The 22,087-nt window shown below is 42.0% G+C and overlaps 1 protein-coding gene across 1 annotated transcript; it reads right to left on the reverse strand.

Moving 5' to 3' along the window:
• Positions 1–7,340: 7,340 nt before the first annotated feature.
• SERPINB5 (serpin family B member 5) lies at positions 7,341–20,732 on the reverse strand (the record flags this gene model as incomplete). The annotated part of the gene is made up of 6 exons (XM_080684592.1): positions 20,562–20,732; positions 18,130–18,267; positions 16,007–16,124; positions 13,479–13,621; positions 10,567–10,734; positions 7,341–7,733 (listed from the first exon to the last, which is right to left on the reverse strand). The coding sequence occupies exons 1-6, from the start codon at positions 20,727–20,729 to the stop codon at positions 7,341–7,343; spliced, it is 1,128 nt and encodes a 375-aa protein (XP_080540718.1). The 5' UTR covers positions 20,730–20,732.
• Positions 20,733–22,087: the final 1,355 nt, after the last annotated feature.

The following is a 22,087-nucleotide window of genomic DNA, read 5'->3' on the forward strand; positions in this document are numbered from 1 at the left end:
CAACTTTGTGGACAAAATGGAGACAGGAAATAGTTAGGTAGGCAAACAGCTTTGCCTATTGGGTGTCCTATATAATTTTATTTAATGAATAAATAATCCGTTATTGAACCTGAAGTGCTTAAGATGATTGAAAACTCCATTATTGGTGCTTGTGTTCCCACTTGGAGGAATGTTAAGGCAAAGAGAATCATGCTTGGAATGGGCTCACATTTGCCAGCTCGGAAAAGCTGACTCTAGCCAGCAACTTGGAAACAGTGCCTCCGCAAGGATGGGGAAACCTGTTCTCCACCTGGAAAGCCATTGACCTAATTACCCTGCCCATTTAGTTCCTGCTTTCCCCTAAGTCAGCAGAGAAAAATAATTAAGGGCAGAGAAAACAGGTCATCCCAGTGCCCCACAACCTGCCTTCATGTTTGGTCAAACTTTGCAATCAACACCAGCCTCTTGAAAAAGGAAAGAATGCCTGTTTATTCAGGTGCAGGGTGCAAAGTATCCAGCTCCCATCATGTCCAAGCTTTGGTCCTTAGGCATAAACTCCCTTCATCCATGTGCCCTCCTTAAGAAGTGATAGAGTCCTAGCCAGTTTGGCTCAGTGGATAGAGTGTCAACCTGTGGACTGAAGGGTCCCGGGATCGATTCTGGTCAAGGGCACATGTCCAGGTTGCAGGCTTGATCCCCATTAGGGGGTGTGCAGGAGGCAGTCAATCAATGATTCCCTCTCATCATTGATGTTTCTATCTCCCTCCCTCTTTGAACTCAATAAAAATATATTTTAAAAAATAATAAGTGATAGAACTAGAGATGGTGTGGGAATGACCCCTTTTGGACTGTGAGTTGACTGAGGAGGAGGCAAGGGTAAAACCAAAGAATCAAGTTAGGTCTCAACTCGTCATCACAGCAAGCATGATGCTCACTGCAACAGTCCCAGCTGTTACAGGTGCTCAGCATACTTTCAGAGATTTCCCTGCACACTAGCCCACTCCCTAGGTAGTTATGTCTTCATAAGCGTGACTATTTCTCATTTGCTCATTTGCCCCCGCCCCATACACACACACCCCAGGGCCAAGGATCAAACCTGCAAGCCAAGTACATGCCCTTGAGAGTGGAAGAGGGGAGGAAAAGAGAGACTGAGAAACATTGACATGAGAGAGACACATCAGTTGGTTGGTTGCCTTCTGCACGAGCCCTGACTGGGAAGGGGGATTGAACCGGAAACCCAGGTACACGCCCTTGACCGGTGCAGATGCTCTAACCACTGAGCACCAACCAGGACTATCTACTTCATATATGTATGAATTGATTTCAGAAAGGAAGGGAGAGGAAAAGAGAAATGGAAACATCAATGTTGAGAGTGAATCATTGATCAGCTGTCTCCTGCACGCCCCCTACTGGGGATCAAGCCCACAACCTAGGTATGTGCCCCGATCAGGAATTGAACCGTGACCTCCTGGGTCATACATAGGTCAATGCTCAACCACTGAGCCACACCAGCCAAGCTGTATTTCTTTTTTAACTGTGGTAAGAAATCTTAACGTAAGATCTACCCTCTTAACAAATTTTTCAGTGCACAATACCATCTTATTAAGAAGAGGCACAATGTTGTACGGCAGATATCAACACCATACTCATCTTGTATAACTGAAACTTTATATACATTGAACAACTCCCCATTTCCTCCACCTCCCTGCCCCTGGCAACTGCCATTTATGGGACAAATGAGGAGGCTCTGTCCAGGCTACACAGGTATTGCAAGGGACATGCCTACAAGTATCTTATCCCTAGCGGAGAATGAGGCCATCTAATTTTTCTGTCCTGGGACTTGGGTCAAGAAGAGTGGTTTACTGTCAGTAGGACACTTTGATCTCCTCACTTGAAAGCCCTCACAAATTGGGGCAGCTGCTATTGTCCAGGTGGAGGACAGAGACAGGGAGGAAGCCATTGAACAGGGAAATGCCCATCTATTCAATCTTTCACATCAGTGGGGTGGGTGGAAGGCAAGAATGTTGTAGAAACCAGTTCAAAGACCTAAAACTAAAAAAAGGAAGCCTTACAAATCTGTTGGGAATAGCAAATGCCATACAGTTGACTGAATATGACCCCTGAGGGAAAAGCTCAGAATTGCAGAAAACGTATTAGGCTGAACCAGAAATGTTTGAAAAGTAAACACTCCTCGAAAGTTTGCTTATTCTATAAATATTTAGCTGAGATTTATCTTTATCTACATTCATTGTCTTGTATTTAACCTAATATTTCATTTTTAACATAAACAGAAGTAAATCTGCCCTTGTAGGTAAATGGTTTAATTCACCAAGTAAAAAGTTTTAATGTAATCAAATACATAGAGATTAAAAGTGTGGGCTCTGGAATCAGAGTCGGAGGTTAAATCCTAACCACACAACTCAGCCATGTGTGCTTAGCAAGTTTCTTCGTGTTTCTCCTCTCAGTACCCTCCGCCTCAAACAGGTCCTCATGGGCCTGTTGTGGAAGCTGAATTTGTAACATATCATGCTGGCAGTAGGGTTGAGAAGATTCCTAGTTGGAAAAGCAATCATTAATAATAATTATTTTAAGATAATATTATTTTTTAAAATCAATAATTATTATTTAATAATAATAAAAGATAAAACAATAAATAACAATCCATGAGAAATAGAAATAATAGTAACCATTAATCATAATAATCAAGGAAAACCACTTTGGAAAACTCTTTGGCAGTTTCTACCAAAACTGAATATTTGTACCATGTATGACTCAGTAATCCCATTCTGAAGTAGGGGTGTGTGTGTGTGTGTGTGTGTGTGTGTGTGTGTGTGTGTGTGTGCAGATAGATAGATAGAGGTAATATTTTTATAGCTCCAGTTTTGTTAGGACCATTGCAAGGCAGCTCTGACATTGACACCTCAGCCTTGGCCACTGCCATCATCAGACCTCTTGGACACCAGTGCCCATCACACAGTCACAATTTCAATCTGAACTCCTGCTTTTTCCTTCAGATTCCACAACCACTCTGAGCCTCATGTGAATCATTTTGTTTTCCTTCCATAACCAATGAGCATACGTCTCTCCCTTGTGGGCTCCCTTCCCCCTCTCTGTCCGTCCACATGGGACTGAGGCTCCAGGCCCTTCCAAAATCCCACTTCCTCCTCAGTGCTTTCTGGGCCCAGCCATCTGAGGCAGAAGTCTGCTATCTGCCAGTGGCCGCCAGGTAGCCTGGGCTCTCAGGGAAGGAAAGAGGACCTACTGCTCCTGATGGCCTGCTGGGGAGGAGCACGGGGCCAAGGTGTTTGTCTTCTATTTTTTTTTCCTGAAGGACAGGGACACACTGATTATTTTGGCAACAATGGGTAGCCAGGGGGCCCATGTGATACAAGACTTTAAGCAAAGCCATCCAGAGGAGCCTGCCCCAATGTGTGATCCAAAGACCGTAAGTCATAGTTCAAGGAGTGTGGACTTTGGGGTCAGACAGAGATGCAGCCGAATCCTGCTGTTTACCAATTTGGTCCTTTATCAACTCCTTTGAGCCCATATTTCCTCATGAAATAGAAGAATAGATGAACTAGCCCCTAACAGGTTATTGTGAAAATGAGCAAACGGAGTAACATCCATAAAGCACCTTCACGTACAACACCTGGCCCTCAAAAGAGGCTCTACAAATGGACCTAATCAGGCAGTTACATCTGTAGATGTTTTGGTTGACAGAAAAGGACTACCAGAATGAGATGGATCTTTGAGAATTCCAAACTAGAGAAGGCATAGAGGAGAGAGGAATTCTTCCAGGTACATTCAGTGGCCATCTGTCAAGGGAGAGTGCCAGCTGGAAAATGGGGGCATCAAATACGGAGGTCAGAGCTACAGCTCTGGGCTCAGTCGGCTAGACATCAAACCTAGCCATCAGCTTCCATTGGCTCTATGACCTTGAGCTGATTTTACAGCTATTTTGTGTCTTAGTATCCTCACTTATAAGGGTCAGGGTTTCCTCCTCATATATGTGTTGTGATAAGTAAATGAGACAATGTACTTGCAGCCAGTTTGTTGGTAGACTGGACTGGCAGAGTGCTAGGGAAATGCAGCTAAAGTCTTTGTTTCCAGGGCCTTCCAGACCCATTCTGCTGCATTGCCTCCCCATATCCTGGACCAAATCCCCTTAAATAAATGCCCTCCAGTCACTTTCATATATCAACAAAGACATTTTCAGAAGTGAAAAAGCCCAGAATTCTTTTAAATCAGAATGTCATTCTTTTTTTCTTTTTTTTTTCTTTATTTTTTTTTCAGAGAGGGAGGGGGAGAGAGAGATAGAAACATCAATGATGAGGGAGAATTGTTGATTGGCTACCTCCTGCATGCCCCCTACTAGGGATAGAGCCCACAACCTGAGCATGTGCCCTGACCTGGAACTGAACCGTGACCTCCTGGTTCATAGGTCGACACTCAACCACTGAGCCACTCGGTCGGGAAGAACGTCCTTTTGATTGAGAGCGTCTCCACCCACCACAGCTGGTTTGGGCTCACTACCCCACAGGGGAACAGAAGTGGAAGTGGCTTCCTCGTCATTTATGCACCTTGCTCCTTCTTCCACAGGGCCCGACTTGTGGAGCCAGGGAAGGAAGGAGAGGTGAGGGGTAAGGACCTTCCTTAACAGTTGGAATCCAGTATCCTGTGTCAGAGGCACCAAACATTAACTTCTTCATGGGGTGTTCTTGTGGAGGCCTTGGAGACCCCACACCCTTCCAGGGCAGAGTTTCAGAATCACCAAGCCTGGCTGCCTCCACATCTCAGTGTAGTGAAGCAAGCAGGGGACCTGCTTCCACTCCTTCTCCAGGCTGTTCTCCTTGCTCTGCTTTAGGGTCCCCTCCAGCCAGCATCTGTCCTTTAGGTCAGTAGAGTCCTAGGTCTCTCAACTGTCCACTATTGGTGTTGTGTGATTATTCCTGTTACAGGTATTGTAGGATGTTTAGCAAAATTCTTGGCTTCTACCCACTAGATGCCTGTAGCACCCTCCCCCTAGTTGTTACAAAAAGGTCCCTGGACATTGCCAAATGTCCCCTACGGAGCAGAATTGGCCTTGGTTGAAAATCACTGGATTAGACTATCCCAAGCAAGAGTTAATTAAAAAATTTTCATGCTTTTAAGTTCTAAGAGAGACTTTATGCTCCATGAACACTTGACTTAAAGAAACACTAATCTCGCCGAAACCGGTTTGGCTCAGTGGATAGAGTGTCGGCCTGTGGACTGAAGGGTCCCGGGTTCGATTCCGGTCAAGGGCATGTACCTTGGTTGCGGGCAGATCCCCAGTGGGGGGTGTGCAGGAGGCAGCTGATCGATGTTTCTCTCTCATCGAAGTTTCTAGCTCTCTATCCCTCTCCCTTCCTCTCTGTAAAAAAATCAATAAAATATATATTTAAAAAAAAGAAACACTAATCTCCCCTCTAAATATTCACTAAGCTTTTCAGTCCCCACTACTTCCTGTTTCATAGCCTAGAGAAGGGGGAGAAGGAGCCAAGAGTAGTTTGGGCCACTCCCAGCCATCATGCACAAATGGTCTTTTCTTGTCAGAATGTGGGGCATTTGTCACTTTTGGTACTCAACATTTATTGCAAGGGAGGACACATTCTATTTGGGCAAACTTTGGGGACAGGAAAATGACTATGTTGAATATTAGATTCAGGGAAACTATAAGTAATTTAAAGCAAATATACATGGCATTGAGGAAAATGTACTTAATAAGAAAACATTTTAAGTATATACAGCTTACTTGATAAAATTATATTTTGAGGCTGGGCCCAAAGGCCTCCATTTCATGATATACTTGTATGTAGCTGAAAGTCCTTTTAGATTCCCCTAGGTCTTGACCCCAGGATGAAAGAGGATGGGAGGAGGAAGCTGGTGGGCAGAGAGAAAGGAAGACAGGGGAACAGGGGCAGTAATTATTTTTATTCTATGTCAATCCCTCAAAAAATTATTTATGTAAAGGAATGCTTTTATAAATAGATGGCATGGTTCTATTTCAAAATAATAAATCTAACTTTATGGAGAAAAAAACAAGACATGTAGTTTAATAATATTTTATTGGCAATAGCATAAAAGAAATTTTATATGGATCCTTTGGAGCAAGAAGAAAGTGGAACCTATTTACAAGGAAGATATGAGAATGTATTGTCACAAAATCTTCAGTAAATGTGCTCTTTTGATGGTAAATTAATATGTGAACTTGTAATATAGATAACTTACCAGATCAATTTTTAAAATTACTATTAATGCAAGGGACTGACTATCTATAGTAACTAAAACCACAGTCTTAGAAAAAGTATGTCAAAGCAGTGTGAGCACTTCAATAGCTTTAGTTATATTTTCTAAAGGTGTAAGTTTTATTCCCTTCCCCACTATCACATTAGACAAAGAGGCAAGTTCCTTCAACACTCATAAAACTCTTTTATTGGCTACCGTGGGGGACCCTGCTCTTTTTAAGGCCCTGTCAAACATCCAAAACCTTGCTGAGTCAGAAGCCCCAGCCATCAGTCTGTCCCCAACCAAATGACCAGGTGGTCATTCTATCAAAAGTGAAAATGAATTAGATCTGACCTTCCTTTGAGGGGCTGCATGTCAGCTATGCTAGGTCTGCAGTTCCTTAGCCAACATTCCAAAGTCTCAAAACATTCTGAAAATAAAGCCTGTTCACGAGCTAATGTCATATCCCACTTGTCAGCAAAACCTTTATCCGTTCTGTGTCAATATTATACATTTTATGGCAGGAATATCAAGGTAATGACTTCTATATAGGGTGTTGTTTCAGACTCTTTCAATAGACTTCCATAACATACAGTTTGTGCAACATACTATCTTTCTAAACGCCCCAAAATCAGAGCCTGAAAAATACATTTGTCCCTCAGGGTTTAGCATAAGGAGCTGTGGACCTACTGTAGCCTAACTATGTGCTCACATTTCACTGGAAATAGGAAAGTTTGTCAGATCCCATAAACCACAGTTTCTTTAGCCTTTCAGGGAAGTGAGAACGTCTGGAACATTCTGTATCCCAATGAAGGAATGCAAAGCTCCTTATAGGAATTTTCTTTGTGAACGACTGTATTTCTGCCCATAACCCTAGATAGTGTGACAAATAATGAATACACATTTTCTTTTCATTCAAAGTATTGTCTTTGATGGGTAGAAAATGGGCATAAAAGAAAAGATTGGGAGAGAAAGGCCTATTAGTGTGAGGGCTACATAGGACAAGGAGGCATTCCTCCTCCAGCAATATTAACAAGTTATCATATTTAGAAAGGGATTCTCTGGATGTAGAGTTTACAGAAAAGTCAGATGGGACTTAACCTCGGCTTTGCCACTTAAGGAGAACAGAACTTGCCAAAGAAAACAATGTTTCGAGTTTTGTTGTGCCTGACAATGTAAATAAATGGGTGGTCGGCCCTGAATTCATCTTTGTGTTGCAGGATTCTTGATCCTGGCACCTCTATGGAATCCCCACCATCTTCGCTTATCTCTAAGCACACTCTGTGAATAACATTGGAGAGCGCCACTCCCTTGGTCTCTGACATTCCAGAGAAATCAGATGTACTCTCATCAAAGGTACTTTTCAGCCCTAGGTTTTCCAGACTAGCCTTGGGATCAATCATCTTTTCCACCTTAAATTTTGGAATGGATAGTTTGACTTTGGTATTGGCCATGGTGCTGGGATTGGTCCACTGCAAGAGCATCTCTGAGTTGAGTTGTTTTTCAACCTGAAGGACAAAAAGGAGAGGAAATTATTGTTTTTACTTCCTATGGTAAAAGACCCTGCTTGATGAAAAACATGTGAGTCCAGTTTCGAAGTAATACAGAGGGACCATCAAAAATGGAATCAGCACTGCAGTTTGGGTGTGTGACTAGCTTCTCTTTTAAAAGGTCCTCCGCCTAACATTGGTCTCTACCCCACCCTACAACTGTGGTCCCTGTAAACTGCAATTTATGAGGGCAGTTCTTTTAAGCTGTAGAGTAGCTTTATAGAAACAAATGCATGGATTGTGTTGCATAAGTAATAGTGAAACAAATACAAAATCAGAAGTGTTTTCATATATAATACTAGAGGCCTGGTGCACCAATTCATGCACGGGTGGGGTCCAGTCAGGCCCATCCCAATCGGCCCTGATTGGGCCTGGTGGATGGGGAGGGATCCACGCAGTTGGCTGGCTGGCCCCATACCCCGGTCAAACTCCCTGGTTGAACTCCCTGTTGAGGGGACAATTTGCATAGTAGCCTTTTATTATATAGGATTTCTCAAATGCTTATTTTTATTTCACTACTAGGAAATCCAGAACAATCATGTACTCTGCTTGACATCAAATTTAATAACTCAAATTAAAGCTAAGGTAAATTCTTTTTAGAATGAAAATTTGAACTGTTTATGATCATTCTTTAAGAGAGTAGGCAATGAATGCATCCATTTCAGTTGGTTATTTTTTAAGAGATAAAAAGATATATATATGAAGTAATTGGTGTGTTAATAAACTTTTACAATTTATCATTTATCAAATCATCCTGCTATACACTAAACTGGGCTCACAGGTTTTTAAGTATCTTACAATTTTGTTTCATTATACCTCAATAAATCTGAAAAAATGACAGGTTATGTTCTTAATCTGCATAAAAGCTAAATATTCATCTGTCCTAACAGGAAACCTCCATATTTATACTGTCCAATACAGTGGCTAATACGTGGCTATGAAAAGCACTTAAAATGTGATCAGTAAGAACTGAGAAATGCTATATGTGTAAAATACACTGCAGATTTCCAAGACTTAATACAGACAAAATGTGTAAAATATCTTGTTAATAACTTTATAGCAATTGCATGTTGACATGATAGTATTTTGGAAATATTGGATTCAACAAAATATTTTATTACAATATTTTGTAATGAGAGATATGAAATAAAACATAAAATGGTTTCATCTTAAAATTGTTCATTGAGCCCAGTCAGTGTAACTCAGTGGTTGAGCTATGACCCAGGAGCCAAGAGGTCATGGATCAGTTCTTGGTCAGGGCACATGCCCAGGTTGTGGGCTCCAACACCAGTAGGGGGTGTGCAAGGGGTGGCCAATCAACAATTCTCTCCCATCATTGATGTTTCTATTTCTCTCTCCCCCTCCCTTTCTCTCTGTAAAAATCAATATAAACAATTTTTTTAAGTTCATTGAGCACATCTTAACTTGCTCCTTTCATTCTATCATATAAAAAAAAAAACCTCTGTGGATATTTTAAGTAAGTAAAGTGGGAGACAGCTGAATAATAGCTGATGGAGAAAATGAGAGGAAGGCATGAAGTGGAGTGAAAGAGAGAGACTAGTGAGTAAAAAAAAGAATGGAGATGGACTTAGAATTCAATGAACAAATGGTAGAGCAAGCATAATGATAGCTGAAGTAACAGATAAGATGTGACTAAGTTAGATCAACCTTAAAAAGTGAAGGAGTCACTGAGGCATGACTGAAAATACAGCAGATGACTCCTGGGTTTCTCAAAGATTCCCTCCTTCTCCCTGGCTGGGGCAGGCCCAGGTGGAGGGAAGCTAGGAAGCTGGCGGGGAGTGAGGGATAACAGTGGGCCACAGGACCAGCTGACCAGCAGAGGGGAAACTATGTCCTTCACAAGCAGGTAAAACTTCTACCATGTTTCAATATTGTGCCTCTGATAACCTGTATGAAATATGAAGCATAATAAAATCTCATATATGTGTGTATGGATGAAAAGAACTTTTCAAAACTCGTAGAATGTGTCTTAGCCAGTTTGGCTCAGAGGATAGAGTGTTGGCCTGAGAACTGAAGGATCCCATGTGGGATTCCAGTCAAGAGCACGTCCCAGGGTTACAAGCTCAATCCTCGCCCTGGTCCGGGCATGTACGGGAGGCAACCAATCATGTGTCTCTCCCACATTGATGTTTCTCTCTCTGAGTCTCTCCCCCTCCCTTCCACTCTCTCTAAAAATCAATGGAAAAATATCCTCAGGTGAGGATTAACAAGAACAACAACAACAACAAAAATCTCATAGACTGCACATCACAGAGTGAACCCTAATATAAACTGTGAACTTTAGTAAATAATCCTGTATTAATATTAGCTCATCAATTGTTTAACAAATGTGTTCTGTTGATGCAAGATGCTAATGATAAGAAACTCTAGTCTAGAGTTAAGAACATGGATTCCAACTTCTTGGGCTCAAATCTGATTCTACAAACCACTGATGACCATATCATGTTACCTACCATGGACCAGTTACCTACCCTTCTGTGCCTCAATTCCCTCACTGGGAATGGCTGTGGTGATAGTTTCTAATTCCTAGGCCTGTTGTGAGAGTTAAAGGAGGTAGTGCACACAGGGAATTTATAGTTCTGGACACATTGTAAGTGCCAAATAAATGTTGGCTGTTTGAACATTAAAGAGAAAGGCCCAGAAAGGACCGCAAACCCTTGGAAATGATAGAGCAGGTGAGGCATAAGGCAGACAGCCCCACACGAGCTGGCCATGCAGCTCTGCCAAGGCAGAGGGCACCTTGGTGCTGCCCACCCACCTCCTTCCTCACCTTCTCCAGGCCCATGGACTCATCCTCCGCGTCCTTGGGCAGCAGGATGAGCATGCTGAGGTGCTTGTTTTGAAAGGGGAGCTCTATGACCTTACAGTTGATACTGTCAATGTTGCCCATGCAGAACATGGCTTCCAGACTCATCATTTGCACTGGCTTGGTGTCCGTCTGGAAGAGGAGAAGAAACCTGGGCTGCTTGCTTTTTCATTCACACATGTATATATAGAGATATATATTTTATTTTCCTCCATAAAAGACAATGACTTATGCTTTTATATGTACAGTTACATATAAACACATCACACACATATATAGACACATATCTATGCACACACACACTAGTATATATGCATTTTGTTCTTGTTATAATTCCATAAAACACATCAAATATTTGTTCTCTCTTTTTGTTAGAGGGGGAAATTAAACTAATTAGGCCTTTTTATTCTTAGGTTAGTAATACAAAAATGTGTGTGTGTGTGTGTGTGTGTGTGTGTGTGTGTGTGTGTGTATCCACCTGCCGGAAACCGATCATTGCCTCACTAATAGAAAGATGTGGACAAGGAACCTGGAAGGCTGATCAACCTTGAAGCTCTGAAAGGTCAGAGCCAACCACTTCCTATCTAATTGAGACAATGGTAGCAGAAGCAACTTCCCCACCAAATAATCATGTAAATCCTTACTGATAAGATAATCTGCCTGTTACTGGAATTACCTGCCTAAGGGCAATGGGTGTATCCCAAACCTGAATAAAAGGGATGGCAAGGCCAAAGCAAAGTGTAGTCCTCCCACTAGAGGTGGGCTTCCGCCTGGCCCCCATTTCCCAAATTAATATTCTTCTAGTCTTTTTTTCATTTGTGTGCGGCCTTCTCCAGAACCCAAACCCTGAACCGGAACCCTGAATCACGCGGGACATGAAAGGGGTTCCCACATCCACCTTTGTTAGAATAAACACTACCCTAAACTTTTAATACTATGACATCATCGATTTAGTCTAGTCCTTAAAGGAGACACCACAAGACATGAGGAGAAGCTCAGTATAGTTACTCAGAAAGTTCAGGGGCTGACAAAAGCAAGTCAAAGGAAACAAAGGAAAAGTAATGACCTCTGGACTATAAAGGAGGGAGTGTCCCCACGCAGCTTTGAGTCCTGTTTTAATGTTTTATTAGGTGAAACACTGAGAGATCAATGACATTTCAAAGCCATGTTTAAGACCCAAGAACCTGTATGTGAAAAATACAGTCTAAAGGGTCAAATGTCTTGTGCCTGGCGTCTATGTGCAGGGTCAATCCTGCCCTGCAGGCAGCTTTGAGAGGGCCACTGTACAGGTGAGTTAGGAAGAGGAAATGGAGGGAAGGCCGGGCTCCCATCCTAGGATGTCTGGGTTTTTTGAGGAGGTAGGTAGCCCTCTTAGCTTTGATTGTCCCCTCCCAATGGAAATGCCAAATAGATTTTGTATAGGGACCCATGGTGGCCGCAAAGGCCAATCAGGTTTGGTCTGCTATTGACTGTTTATTCAAACTGACCCATAGAGATTGGTCATTCATTTGACATTTGCTGCGCACCTGCTAATGTACCAGGGCCTGGGCCAGGAGTTAGAAACCGAGATGAATTATGCATTATCTCTACCTTTACAAAGTCCATGCACTCAAGAGAGATGTAAATAAAGTAAGTATATAATTCTATTTCACTCTGGAAAGCCCACTTGAGGTGGGAATGAAAATAAAATTTTGTGGGTACAAAGAAAAATTACCAAATGCCAGTTCAGCTAACTTAGGTATAAATTGTATCTTGAAGGTCTTTTCTTCCTGGGTTCTAGTGTTAAAAAGGTGCTGTTATAATATTTGGCAAAAACAAAAGTGATTAACACTAGGTACTCAAGGTGCTGGGAGAAACTTGTAAACTAGAATGAATGTATGGGAGCTACCAAGTAAACACACTCCCTTCAGGTATTATGCTACCTGGGAGTCAGTCTGCATTCTTAACATAGTCATATCTCATTAAATGAGACCAAATCACATTATCATCATGTAGATTCCTGGGTTGGTGTTTTTGCAGACGAGGAAGCAGTGACTTGGTGAAAAGTCATGCCCAAGATGACACATGTGTCAGCTCATGTCTCTCACAGTGATCTCACAAGGAAAGGATCATTATTCCCATCTTATAGTTGAGGAAACTGAGGCTCAGAGAGGCCAAGTAGCTTTCTAGTTTGCTCAGCTGGAAAGCAGGTCAGAACCAGGACAGCACTCTGCTCTGCACCCACAGTTCCCCACCTCTCCCCACGTGGCAGCCAGTTGGCCCTAGGTCCTTGAATGAAATAGGTCAATTTTCCAGTCTGAGTTCTCTGAATTCCTTTCTAGAGAAGCACTTTACCTATTCACATTAATTCTTTTTCACATGGGATATGGACTCATTATTCACCCAGGAGTATTAATGAGACTTTCCTGCAAAACAGGTTTCTCACAGCCAACACTGCCTCAAAGCACCTCATACATTAAAATATCATAACCATTGACTTCACTATGAACAGATGAGAAACAGAGCAGAGGAATGTATTGACCTGGACCAAGATCCTCAAATGACCCAGGTTTCAGGATGATTCAAAGGCCTCTGAGGTTAGGATTTATTTTGTTTCTTCGCCTTTCTTGCTAATCATCCCAAATATTTGTAGGCATTTTCCAGTGGGTGATTTAACTTTACCCACTGGGCTGTGAGTTTTATAAGCCCTCACTCAGCTCAGACTCTGAGAACATTCTGGAGAAGAGAGAGTCTCTGGGTTATGGTTCTTTTTCTAGCAGCGAAGGCACGCCACCCCTGTGCCTTCATTTCCCTCACTGGGGTGAACTCCTACGGTCCCTCTGTGGCTGTAATTTTCAAATCTATAGTTGGGACCCATTGACACGCTGCCCACATACCTTGTTGACTCGGAAAGGACATTCTTTGGTTTCCGATTCAGGAAATTTCTTCATCCACTTTCCAATGAAGTAGGCGGCATTAACCACAAGGATTTTGGTCTGGTCATTTACATTGTTGTTGGATAAAATGTTCTCAAAGTGGCCTGCAAACAATTGTAGAAACCACAAATTTCACAGGGTTATTCTTCCCAACTACACCTACTATGCACATGCCTGTCCACTCACTGGGTATTTAACACCTGCCAGAGCCACACCAGGGAGGGTCTGAGAGACAGAACACATCATTTCAGAAGGACTCCTTTCTCTCTTTGCATTTCCCCACACCTGGACTTACCAAAGACACCTAAAGAGGAGAATGAAGGGGAAAGGAGGAAAAAGAACCAAAGCAGAGGAAGAAGAAAGACACAAGCTACCAAACACTCATCCTGAGCCAGGCCACATGCTAGACATGTGTATACACGCTATTGTGTATTCCTCCCCTTTTTACAGACCAGGAAGCAGCGACTTGGTGAAAAGTCATGCCCAAGATGACACATGTATCAGCTCATGTCTCTCACAGTGATCCCACAAGGCAAGGATCATTATCCCCATCTTACAGTTGAGAAAACTGAGGCTCAGAGAGGCCAAGTAGCTTTCTAGTTTGCTCAGCTGGAAAGCAGGTCAGAACCAGGACAGCACTCTGCTCTGCACCCACAGTTCCCCACCTCTCCCCACGTGGCAGCCAGTTGGCACCAAGGTCAGCAAGCTCCATCACAACAGTAGTCACCATAGTCACAACAGCAGAACAGTTCAGTGGTGATAACCCCCTAATGAAATTAAGTCCTCCTATTTGAATGGGACTGGTGTTTTTTGCAAGTGATTTCCATTTACCTAACCTCTGGGCCCACAGCACAGGCCTGTGACCTGCATCTGAAGGTCCCTTCACTAATTAATGCTCTGCTGTCACCATCTTAAAATTAATACATTTTTAAATAAAGGACCCTGCAGTTTCACTTTGACTTGCACATTATGTCACCATTGCTGCCAATGCTATGAGACTTGTCGGACATGTAATAGTGTCATTGAGGAAACTCGAAGGCCAGAGAAGTGGGGGAGCTGGGAAGTGGCTTCAACTGAAACCTAGAGCTCCAGATTCCAAATGCAGAGGCCTTTTCACTGAACTACCTTCTCCAGTAAAAACCTTAAATTTATGAAGATTTTAAGACAATGGTCCAAAGAGGGAAAATACTATTATTTAAAAATTCTAAAAGCAAAACCGTTACACAACAATTTAAATAGGAGCTGCTTTTTACTTATAACTGTGTTTAACCTGATGTTATACCAGTTTTCTCTCTACATATAAAGGTATAGGGACTTCATTTCAATAACAAATATATATGCATGCATACATTTGTGTGTGTGCATCCAGATCTATGGCTACCATCTTGGCTACCACACATTATTGATTAGCACATATTACCTAAGTTCATCCTCACAAAACAAAAAACATGTAAAAATTCAATTATATAACATATACCCCATTTTACAGTTCAGTAAACTGAGGCTCTGAATCCAAACACTTCAGTTAGTAAGTGGCAGTGTCTAGATTTGAATCTGAGGACTTGAAGATTACAAGGCCAATGTTTTTCCATGTCCTCACTCTGAAGCTATGGCATGGATTCTATCATTCCTGAGCCCTCATAGCCATAGGGTGGCTCTGGCCATTCATACAGGAAGCATGTGTCCCTGCCCCAGAAGCCTATCACTCACCAGACTGCAGCGGTACCTGAAAAACCCATCACTACTGTTCATGCCCTCACAATGAGGTGCTGTGTCCCAACAGGTCCCTCCCTGTGTAAATATAAATGTGTGCCTGGAACGGGGATGTGGACACTGACCTGCACTCAAAATCATCTTACTTATAACTCTTTTCCATCAAGGAAGATTCACAGAATTTTAATGGAGGGGGGATTCAGGAAAAGGAGAGATTGAGGGAAGTGCTGAGCCAGAGGCAGGACCAGATAGATGCTGCAGGTAAGAGCCAGTGGCTATCAGAGGGCCAACTGGGTCGGGGAGCTATGGGACTGAGGACACATTTCCATCCACTATGGTTAGCTTTGTTTTACTTTTGCTATATGTATATTTGATTGCTTAAGACTCTCTATCCCTTTCTCCTTAAAAAACCTGTAGAATGTTTGAGCTAAAAGTGTCCTCAAGGACCATCAAGTTATAGTCCAAGCTCTTCAGGTCCACAGTGAAAAACTGGACTCATGACTTGCCCAAAGCCAGACTTGTTAGAGGCACAGCTGAGGCTCCCGGAGGGTGCGGGGTCTACTTGCCTAAATAAAACCAAAGCACCAGGAATTCCTACCAAGTGATAAGGTGATGGAGGAAAGGTCCAGAAATCTATGTTGTTGAAATGGCTCTATGGGCCAGAATTTAGCTTCTGTACTAAAAACACCTCAGGAATCCCCCAGTTGTTCAGCTTTTTGCTTAGCAGAAAGATTCATGAGAATAAGTACATAAGCAGAGTAGATAAAAATACTTGCCATCTGTGAGATCCTTAATTGAGTTGTTGATCTGACCTTTCGTTTCTTCCAATTTATCTTTGAAGTCAACAGTTTCCATCTCCTTTGCATAGGGTCTCTTTGTAGAGCTGATGAACTCCTGAAAAGCATTCAGTTCATAAAATCACAAAGTACTTGCAGTCTGTGGTCAAACCATCACATTTTTACAAGGCTCTAACAAAAGAACTTTTATGTGTCTACTAATATGAATACACTTTCAAAATCTGCACTATTCAGTAAATTGAAACCTCATGGAAGAATCAATGACTTTTCTTTGTATTGAATGCTTCATTCCTTCAATTCTAAGACAATATTAATTATTAAATGCATTTATCAATGTAGTAGCAGCTTTGGTTGGAAAAGAAACACCATGTTGAATGTATGTAGCAGTTATAATATGACTTCAGAAACATTAAAATGTACATACATTTATGTGTCTTAGAATAGAAGAAATGTACAGAAAAGAGAACTTTATGAGCAGAAAACTCTTACTCTTACTGGAATAAATATTCTATAGGCTCTTGCTACTCAAAGTGTGGTCCAAGTACCAAAGCTTCAACCTCACTTGGAATGCAGAATCTCAGACCTACAGAATCAAAGCATGCATTTTATCAAGATCACATTAAGTCTGAAACAGTGCAATAGAGAACATAGCAGTGATTCTAATTCTAATGCTTGTTGAAATACAAAATCCTAAATCCCATCCCTATTGAGTTTGATTCAAGTGCTCTGAGACCAGGAGCTTGCACTTTTAACACCCAGGTAGTTCTGCTGCAGGTGGCCCTCCTGATACCACACCTGTTTGTACTATCACGAGTGAATTTTCAGGTGCTATACAACAAACAGGAGCCATGGAAAGCAGTCTTAAAATAAAATTCCTTGCAATTCCTGATTTGGTTGAAATAATTCAAAACGTTGAATAGAAGTTCAACCAAACTGAACATAGCTGATTAAATGTCCTAACACGGGGTCCTTCAATTTCTTCAGAGCAGTTATAGCCTTAGCCAAATTGATTCTGTTCATTGCAACCCAACCTTGGGATTGTGTTGCCCTTGACTTGAGAGAACGGGGACCACACAAGAACATCGGAGCCTCAGCAAGATTAATGACCTCCACAGTCCTCACTGCCAGCCACAACATGTATTAAACATCTCCTTAAGGACTCTCTAAGGAGCTTTTAAATTATTTATCCACTTAGGTCCCAACTCACATCTCAATATTTTATTTCAGTTCTCTGGGTGATGTTGAAAGAAAAAAATGGCTGTGTATGTGTGACTTCAAACAACAAAAATAAATGTCTAGTGACCATTGTCCTCAAACAGCTACTGCAGAAAGTAAATGGTAAAATATTTAACTGGTAGTCTACCTTTTAGATTTTTGAAGGCTTAAAATTCTGTCCATCCAAGCACAAATTAAATCAACTCTATATTACTAACATAGAGAATGAACTTCTTTGTAGTCTAAGATGTTGGCTATATGTTTCAAGTACAGATTTTTAAAATATTATGTCATACTCTGGGATCAAAGTTAAGGGTACCACAGTACCCTTCAAGAAATGGCTGGGATTAAATACCCAGAACTACCTGTTTAGACCCTCTCATGACCAGCCTAGGAAAACAAACAAACACAATGTGTGACTGATGAAAACTGTTGACTCATAGTTATTATTTTTCATACTGATTTTGAGAAAATCAGAACATTGTGTGCATAAACAATGAGGCCTTGTGCCCTGCAATTTAAGAAGAAAGGTGTGAACCCTGAGCTGTGTTGCATCCATGGAGATACATTATTAGTGATTCCATTCTCCATTTCTCCAAATGAGGAAGCTAAGAGGAAGGGGAGGATATATGAGTGTTTGAGAGGGACCAGAGAAGCCTGTGAGCTTCTCTGTATTTTGAGCTAGAAGATGTGACTATAATTGAGTCCCGCTATATTCAACCTCTCCACTAGGACTGAGTTATTTCAATCAGCCTCTAATCATAAATAAGCATCCTAGAGGTGAGTTTTGCTGGAGGAAAAAAAAAAAAAAAGCTGTGAGTCTGACCTTGTGACAATGCCAATCCTGGGAAAAACTTAAATCTTGTTAATAGCATCGAACTACTTACTGTAGATGGATTCAGAGATTTGTCTACATAGAGCCGTTTGATTAGTTTCAGCGAATAGAAGGAACTAAGTTTGTTTACATCTGACGTTACTGTTTGAAATCCAAAGGGCACATCTTTGACATTTTCAAAATGAAGGACCTGTGAAGAGAAGAAAAGTCCATGACCCATGAAGCATGTGTCTTGCTGCTGCAGGGGACATGGTGACTGCCCTCCTCCGTGGGGGATGCAGTGTCTCCCTACTCCATTGTCCCATGAAACAAGGCTTCTCAACCTTGGCCCTGCTGACATTCCAGGCAGGATATTCTCTGTTGCCAGGTGAGGGGATTTGGGGACTGTCCTAAGTATCTGGGTATTGTATCTCTGTCCTACTAGATACCATTTGTGACAACCAAAAATGTCTCTAGACACTGCCAAATATCCCCGGAGGTGGGGGAGGGCCAAATTGTCCCCATTGAGAAACTCTGCCATGAAGATATTTTTCTCTGGATTTAACTATTGTGAAATTTCACCCTTTCTTCAAAATGATGCCTCTAATGCTCACACAGAGGCTCCCCAAACTTGGAAGGAAAAGAATGAAACTGGGTTACAATTTCCATGTAATTTAGACAAGAAGAGAAAGATTATAGCAAAAGAGACTATCATTAGGCGGGTATCAGATTCCAGGGTAGAGGAGTCTCTAGCCAGGTTCTATCTAGTCCCTTTAGTTCCTCTGACAAGTGCCAAATGGGCTGATGTGTCATTTACCATCAACGGTAGGCTGCCCTGGGTGGGCAAAAGTCAGACAACCTGGCCTTTGAGTCCCAGCCTATATCTACTCAAAATATAATCTAGCCCAGCTCTGCCCAGCTTCACTCTTCCCTCTGTAAACTGGACTAGGAATACCTACTTTTCTGAGTTGTTATGAGGATTACAGATATTATACTTAAAACACCTAAAGTATATCAATTCAAAATGTTCTTTCTAAGCCATTAACAACTAGGATGTCATCTTCTGGAGAGCTTAAATTTTTTTCATTTGTTCCTAACTTTTCTTTTGTCCCAATCAATAGCCCAGTATCTCCTCTGTCTCACGGTGCCTCAAAACGTGATGTCAGCCCAAGGCGATTCTCTCCTCACTCCTAACTCATAACTGTGCCTGGAGGCCACACCTCAGGTAAGGTCACTAAATGGGCACATGGCACCAATGAGTAACACAGCCCCACTATTGCAAGGTCACATTGGCTAGTCCAAGGCCGTGCATAACTCTCATGCCTGCTGACAGGTAAAAGGACCAGAAAATTTTAAAATGAGGTAACTACTGCTGGAGGAACGACTGCATGTACATCACCCTATCATTATTACTGAGGAACAGACCTTCTCCCAGGAAGTTGTCTCTTCTGTTCCCCCTCTAGTGGGAGATGAAAAATGAGGAATTGGAGATAGGGTACAGATTTTGGAAGGGGTGGGGGAGGTGAGAGAGCAGGACAGGTGAAAAGACAGCTCCTCTTCCCACAGTTGAAGGTTCTTTTTCAAGTGCACACAATTTCAAGTGTAAATTCTTCAATTATCATGACCCAAAGAAGACTTCATGGGTCATACTCTGGGCATTTGTAGATACAAGATGTTCCCTTTTTAAATGCTATGAGTTCATGGAAAGAGTCTGTTGAACCTAAGATAATCAACATAAGGATAATTATGGAATGGAATTAGAGGGGTGTTCGCCTACTATCTAAAAGTAAATGGGGGTGGGGGTGAGAGGAATGGGTGAAGGGGATAAAAAGATACAAGCTTCAGTTATAAAATAGGGCATGGAGATGTAATATACAGCATGGTGTCAATAGTTAATAATACTGTGTTGCATATTTGAAAGTTAAGAGAGATCTTAAAATTTCTCATCACAAAAAAAAGAAATTCTATAACTATGTATGATGTTAACTAGACTTACTGTGATTATCATTTTGCAATATATACAAATATCAATCATCATTGATATCTGAAACTAACATAATGTTGAATGTCTATTATACCTCAGTAAAAAAATAATAAAGATTATGCTGTAAATAAATGTTGTGCATAACACGTGGATATAGATTTCTACTATTTCTGGTTGGGATTTTGCAGTGGAACATTTTATAAACACCACCTTGATTGATTCTTACAGTATAACACGTAGAAAGATTTTGGGTGACTTGCCAAAGGCCACTCATTAGTGGAAAACTTGTGATTACCTAGAACATCCCCAGGTTCTCCATCACACATGGTGCCAGGGTTGCAGGACAAATAAGTAAGCTTTCTTTCACATTTGAGAATAGATTAAGAGAGTGTTAGTAGTGGCACAACTCTCAATCCTGAGCATCTCTGACCACAGAGCCCCATTCATCCTTCCTTAGGCACTGCCCGTGGGTTCTAATAATTCTAGTCTTGCTCTAAGTAGAAACAAGGTGTGGGGCTTACCTGTCCAATTTCATTGGCTGTGTCACCTTTGGCTCCTACTTGAACAAGTGACAGGGAGGTGGAGAGACAGATTGGAGAGAAGAGGACATTGCCTGCTGGCTCCTTTTCACAAAGTTTTTTGAACAGGTCAACTGCAAAAGCAGAGTTTGCCAGTTGCAGGGCATCCATCGCGGGCCTGAAACAAAGGATAAGGGTCTTTAAAGCCTTCTCACCTGAATTCTGCCAACCCAATAAGTATGCCATCTAAACAACCCTGCTGGTGTGGCTCAGTTGCTTGGGCATTGTCCCATGCACCAAATGGTTGCTGGTTCAACTCTAGGTCAGGGCACATGCCTGGGCTATGGGCTCAATCCCTGGGGGGAGAGGGGGTAGTGTTCTGGAGTGAAGCCAATCAATGTTTCATTGTCACATCTATGGTTTTTTTCTCTCTCTCCCTCTCCCTTTCTCTCTCTCCAAAAATCAATTTAAAAATCCTTTAAAAAATCATCTAAACAAAGTAATGGTCTTGGATAGAAGAGAGGAAGGAACTTTGCACTAAGTGCAATTTAAAAAGCCAGTGAGCAAGAAAGTTCTGGGCAAATGCCCTAAGGTCTGAATGGCCCAGCATTCGAGTTCCTCAGTGTGAGCAGCTCTGTCTGAAATCTTCAAATTCAAGCATACTCAGCCACAATGGCCACTGTCAGGAGCCTGGTAACCACACCTCTTCCTCAGCAAGTGGTCAGAGCAGTTGACGGCACTGAACAGAATCAGTTGGTTTTATTTATCCATATTGTTTCAATTAGGATTGAGGTTAACGCATACAAAACTGGCATTTTTGTACATCAAAAACAGTCAAATCACAGCAATTTTGCATGATTCAGTTTAATAGTTAGTAGGTGTTATGGGTTGAATTTGTGTTCCCCCAAAAGATATGTTGGAGTCCCACCCCTGGGTACCAGTGAATGTGAACTTATTTGAAAATAGGGTCTTTGTAGATTTAATCAAGTTGAGGTCCTAATCCAATATGACTGGTGTCCTCATCAGAAAGAACAGGAGGAAAGACAGAGACAGGCAGGCACAGAGAGAAGATGATGTGAAGACACCAATATGACAACAGGCAGAAATTGGAGTGATACTTTTACAAGCCAAGGAACACCAAGGATGGCTGGCAACCCAGAAGCCAAGAGAGAGGTGAGGAATAGTCTCCTCTAGGGCTTGCAGTGGGAACGTGGCCCTGCTGAGACCTTTATTTCAGACTTCTGGCCTCCCACTGGTCACTTCCAAAGACTTCTTCCTCCTTTACTTTATGTCCCTGGCAAGCACAGCTAAGTAAACTCAGATCAGTGTTCTCATTGCAAACCTATCTCAAGGTCATCTAAAGTCAGGGTGGATAGCTCACACTTTTTTAAGGTCCACAGCCTTATTCTTTCTTCTGGGGTGGGGTCAGGGGCCGAATACTCTGCACACCCCCAGTCACAGGGACCAGCATGAGGTGTACAGAGGGCAATGAGACAGAAATGGGAGCATGCAGAGTATTTGGACCAGTG

The sequence above is a fragment of the Plecotus auritus genome, assembly GCF_963455305.1.
Source record: "Plecotus auritus genome assembly, chromosome: 8".
Taxonomy (NCBI): Eukaryota; Metazoa; Chordata; class Mammalia; order Chiroptera; family Vespertilionidae; genus Plecotus; species Plecotus auritus.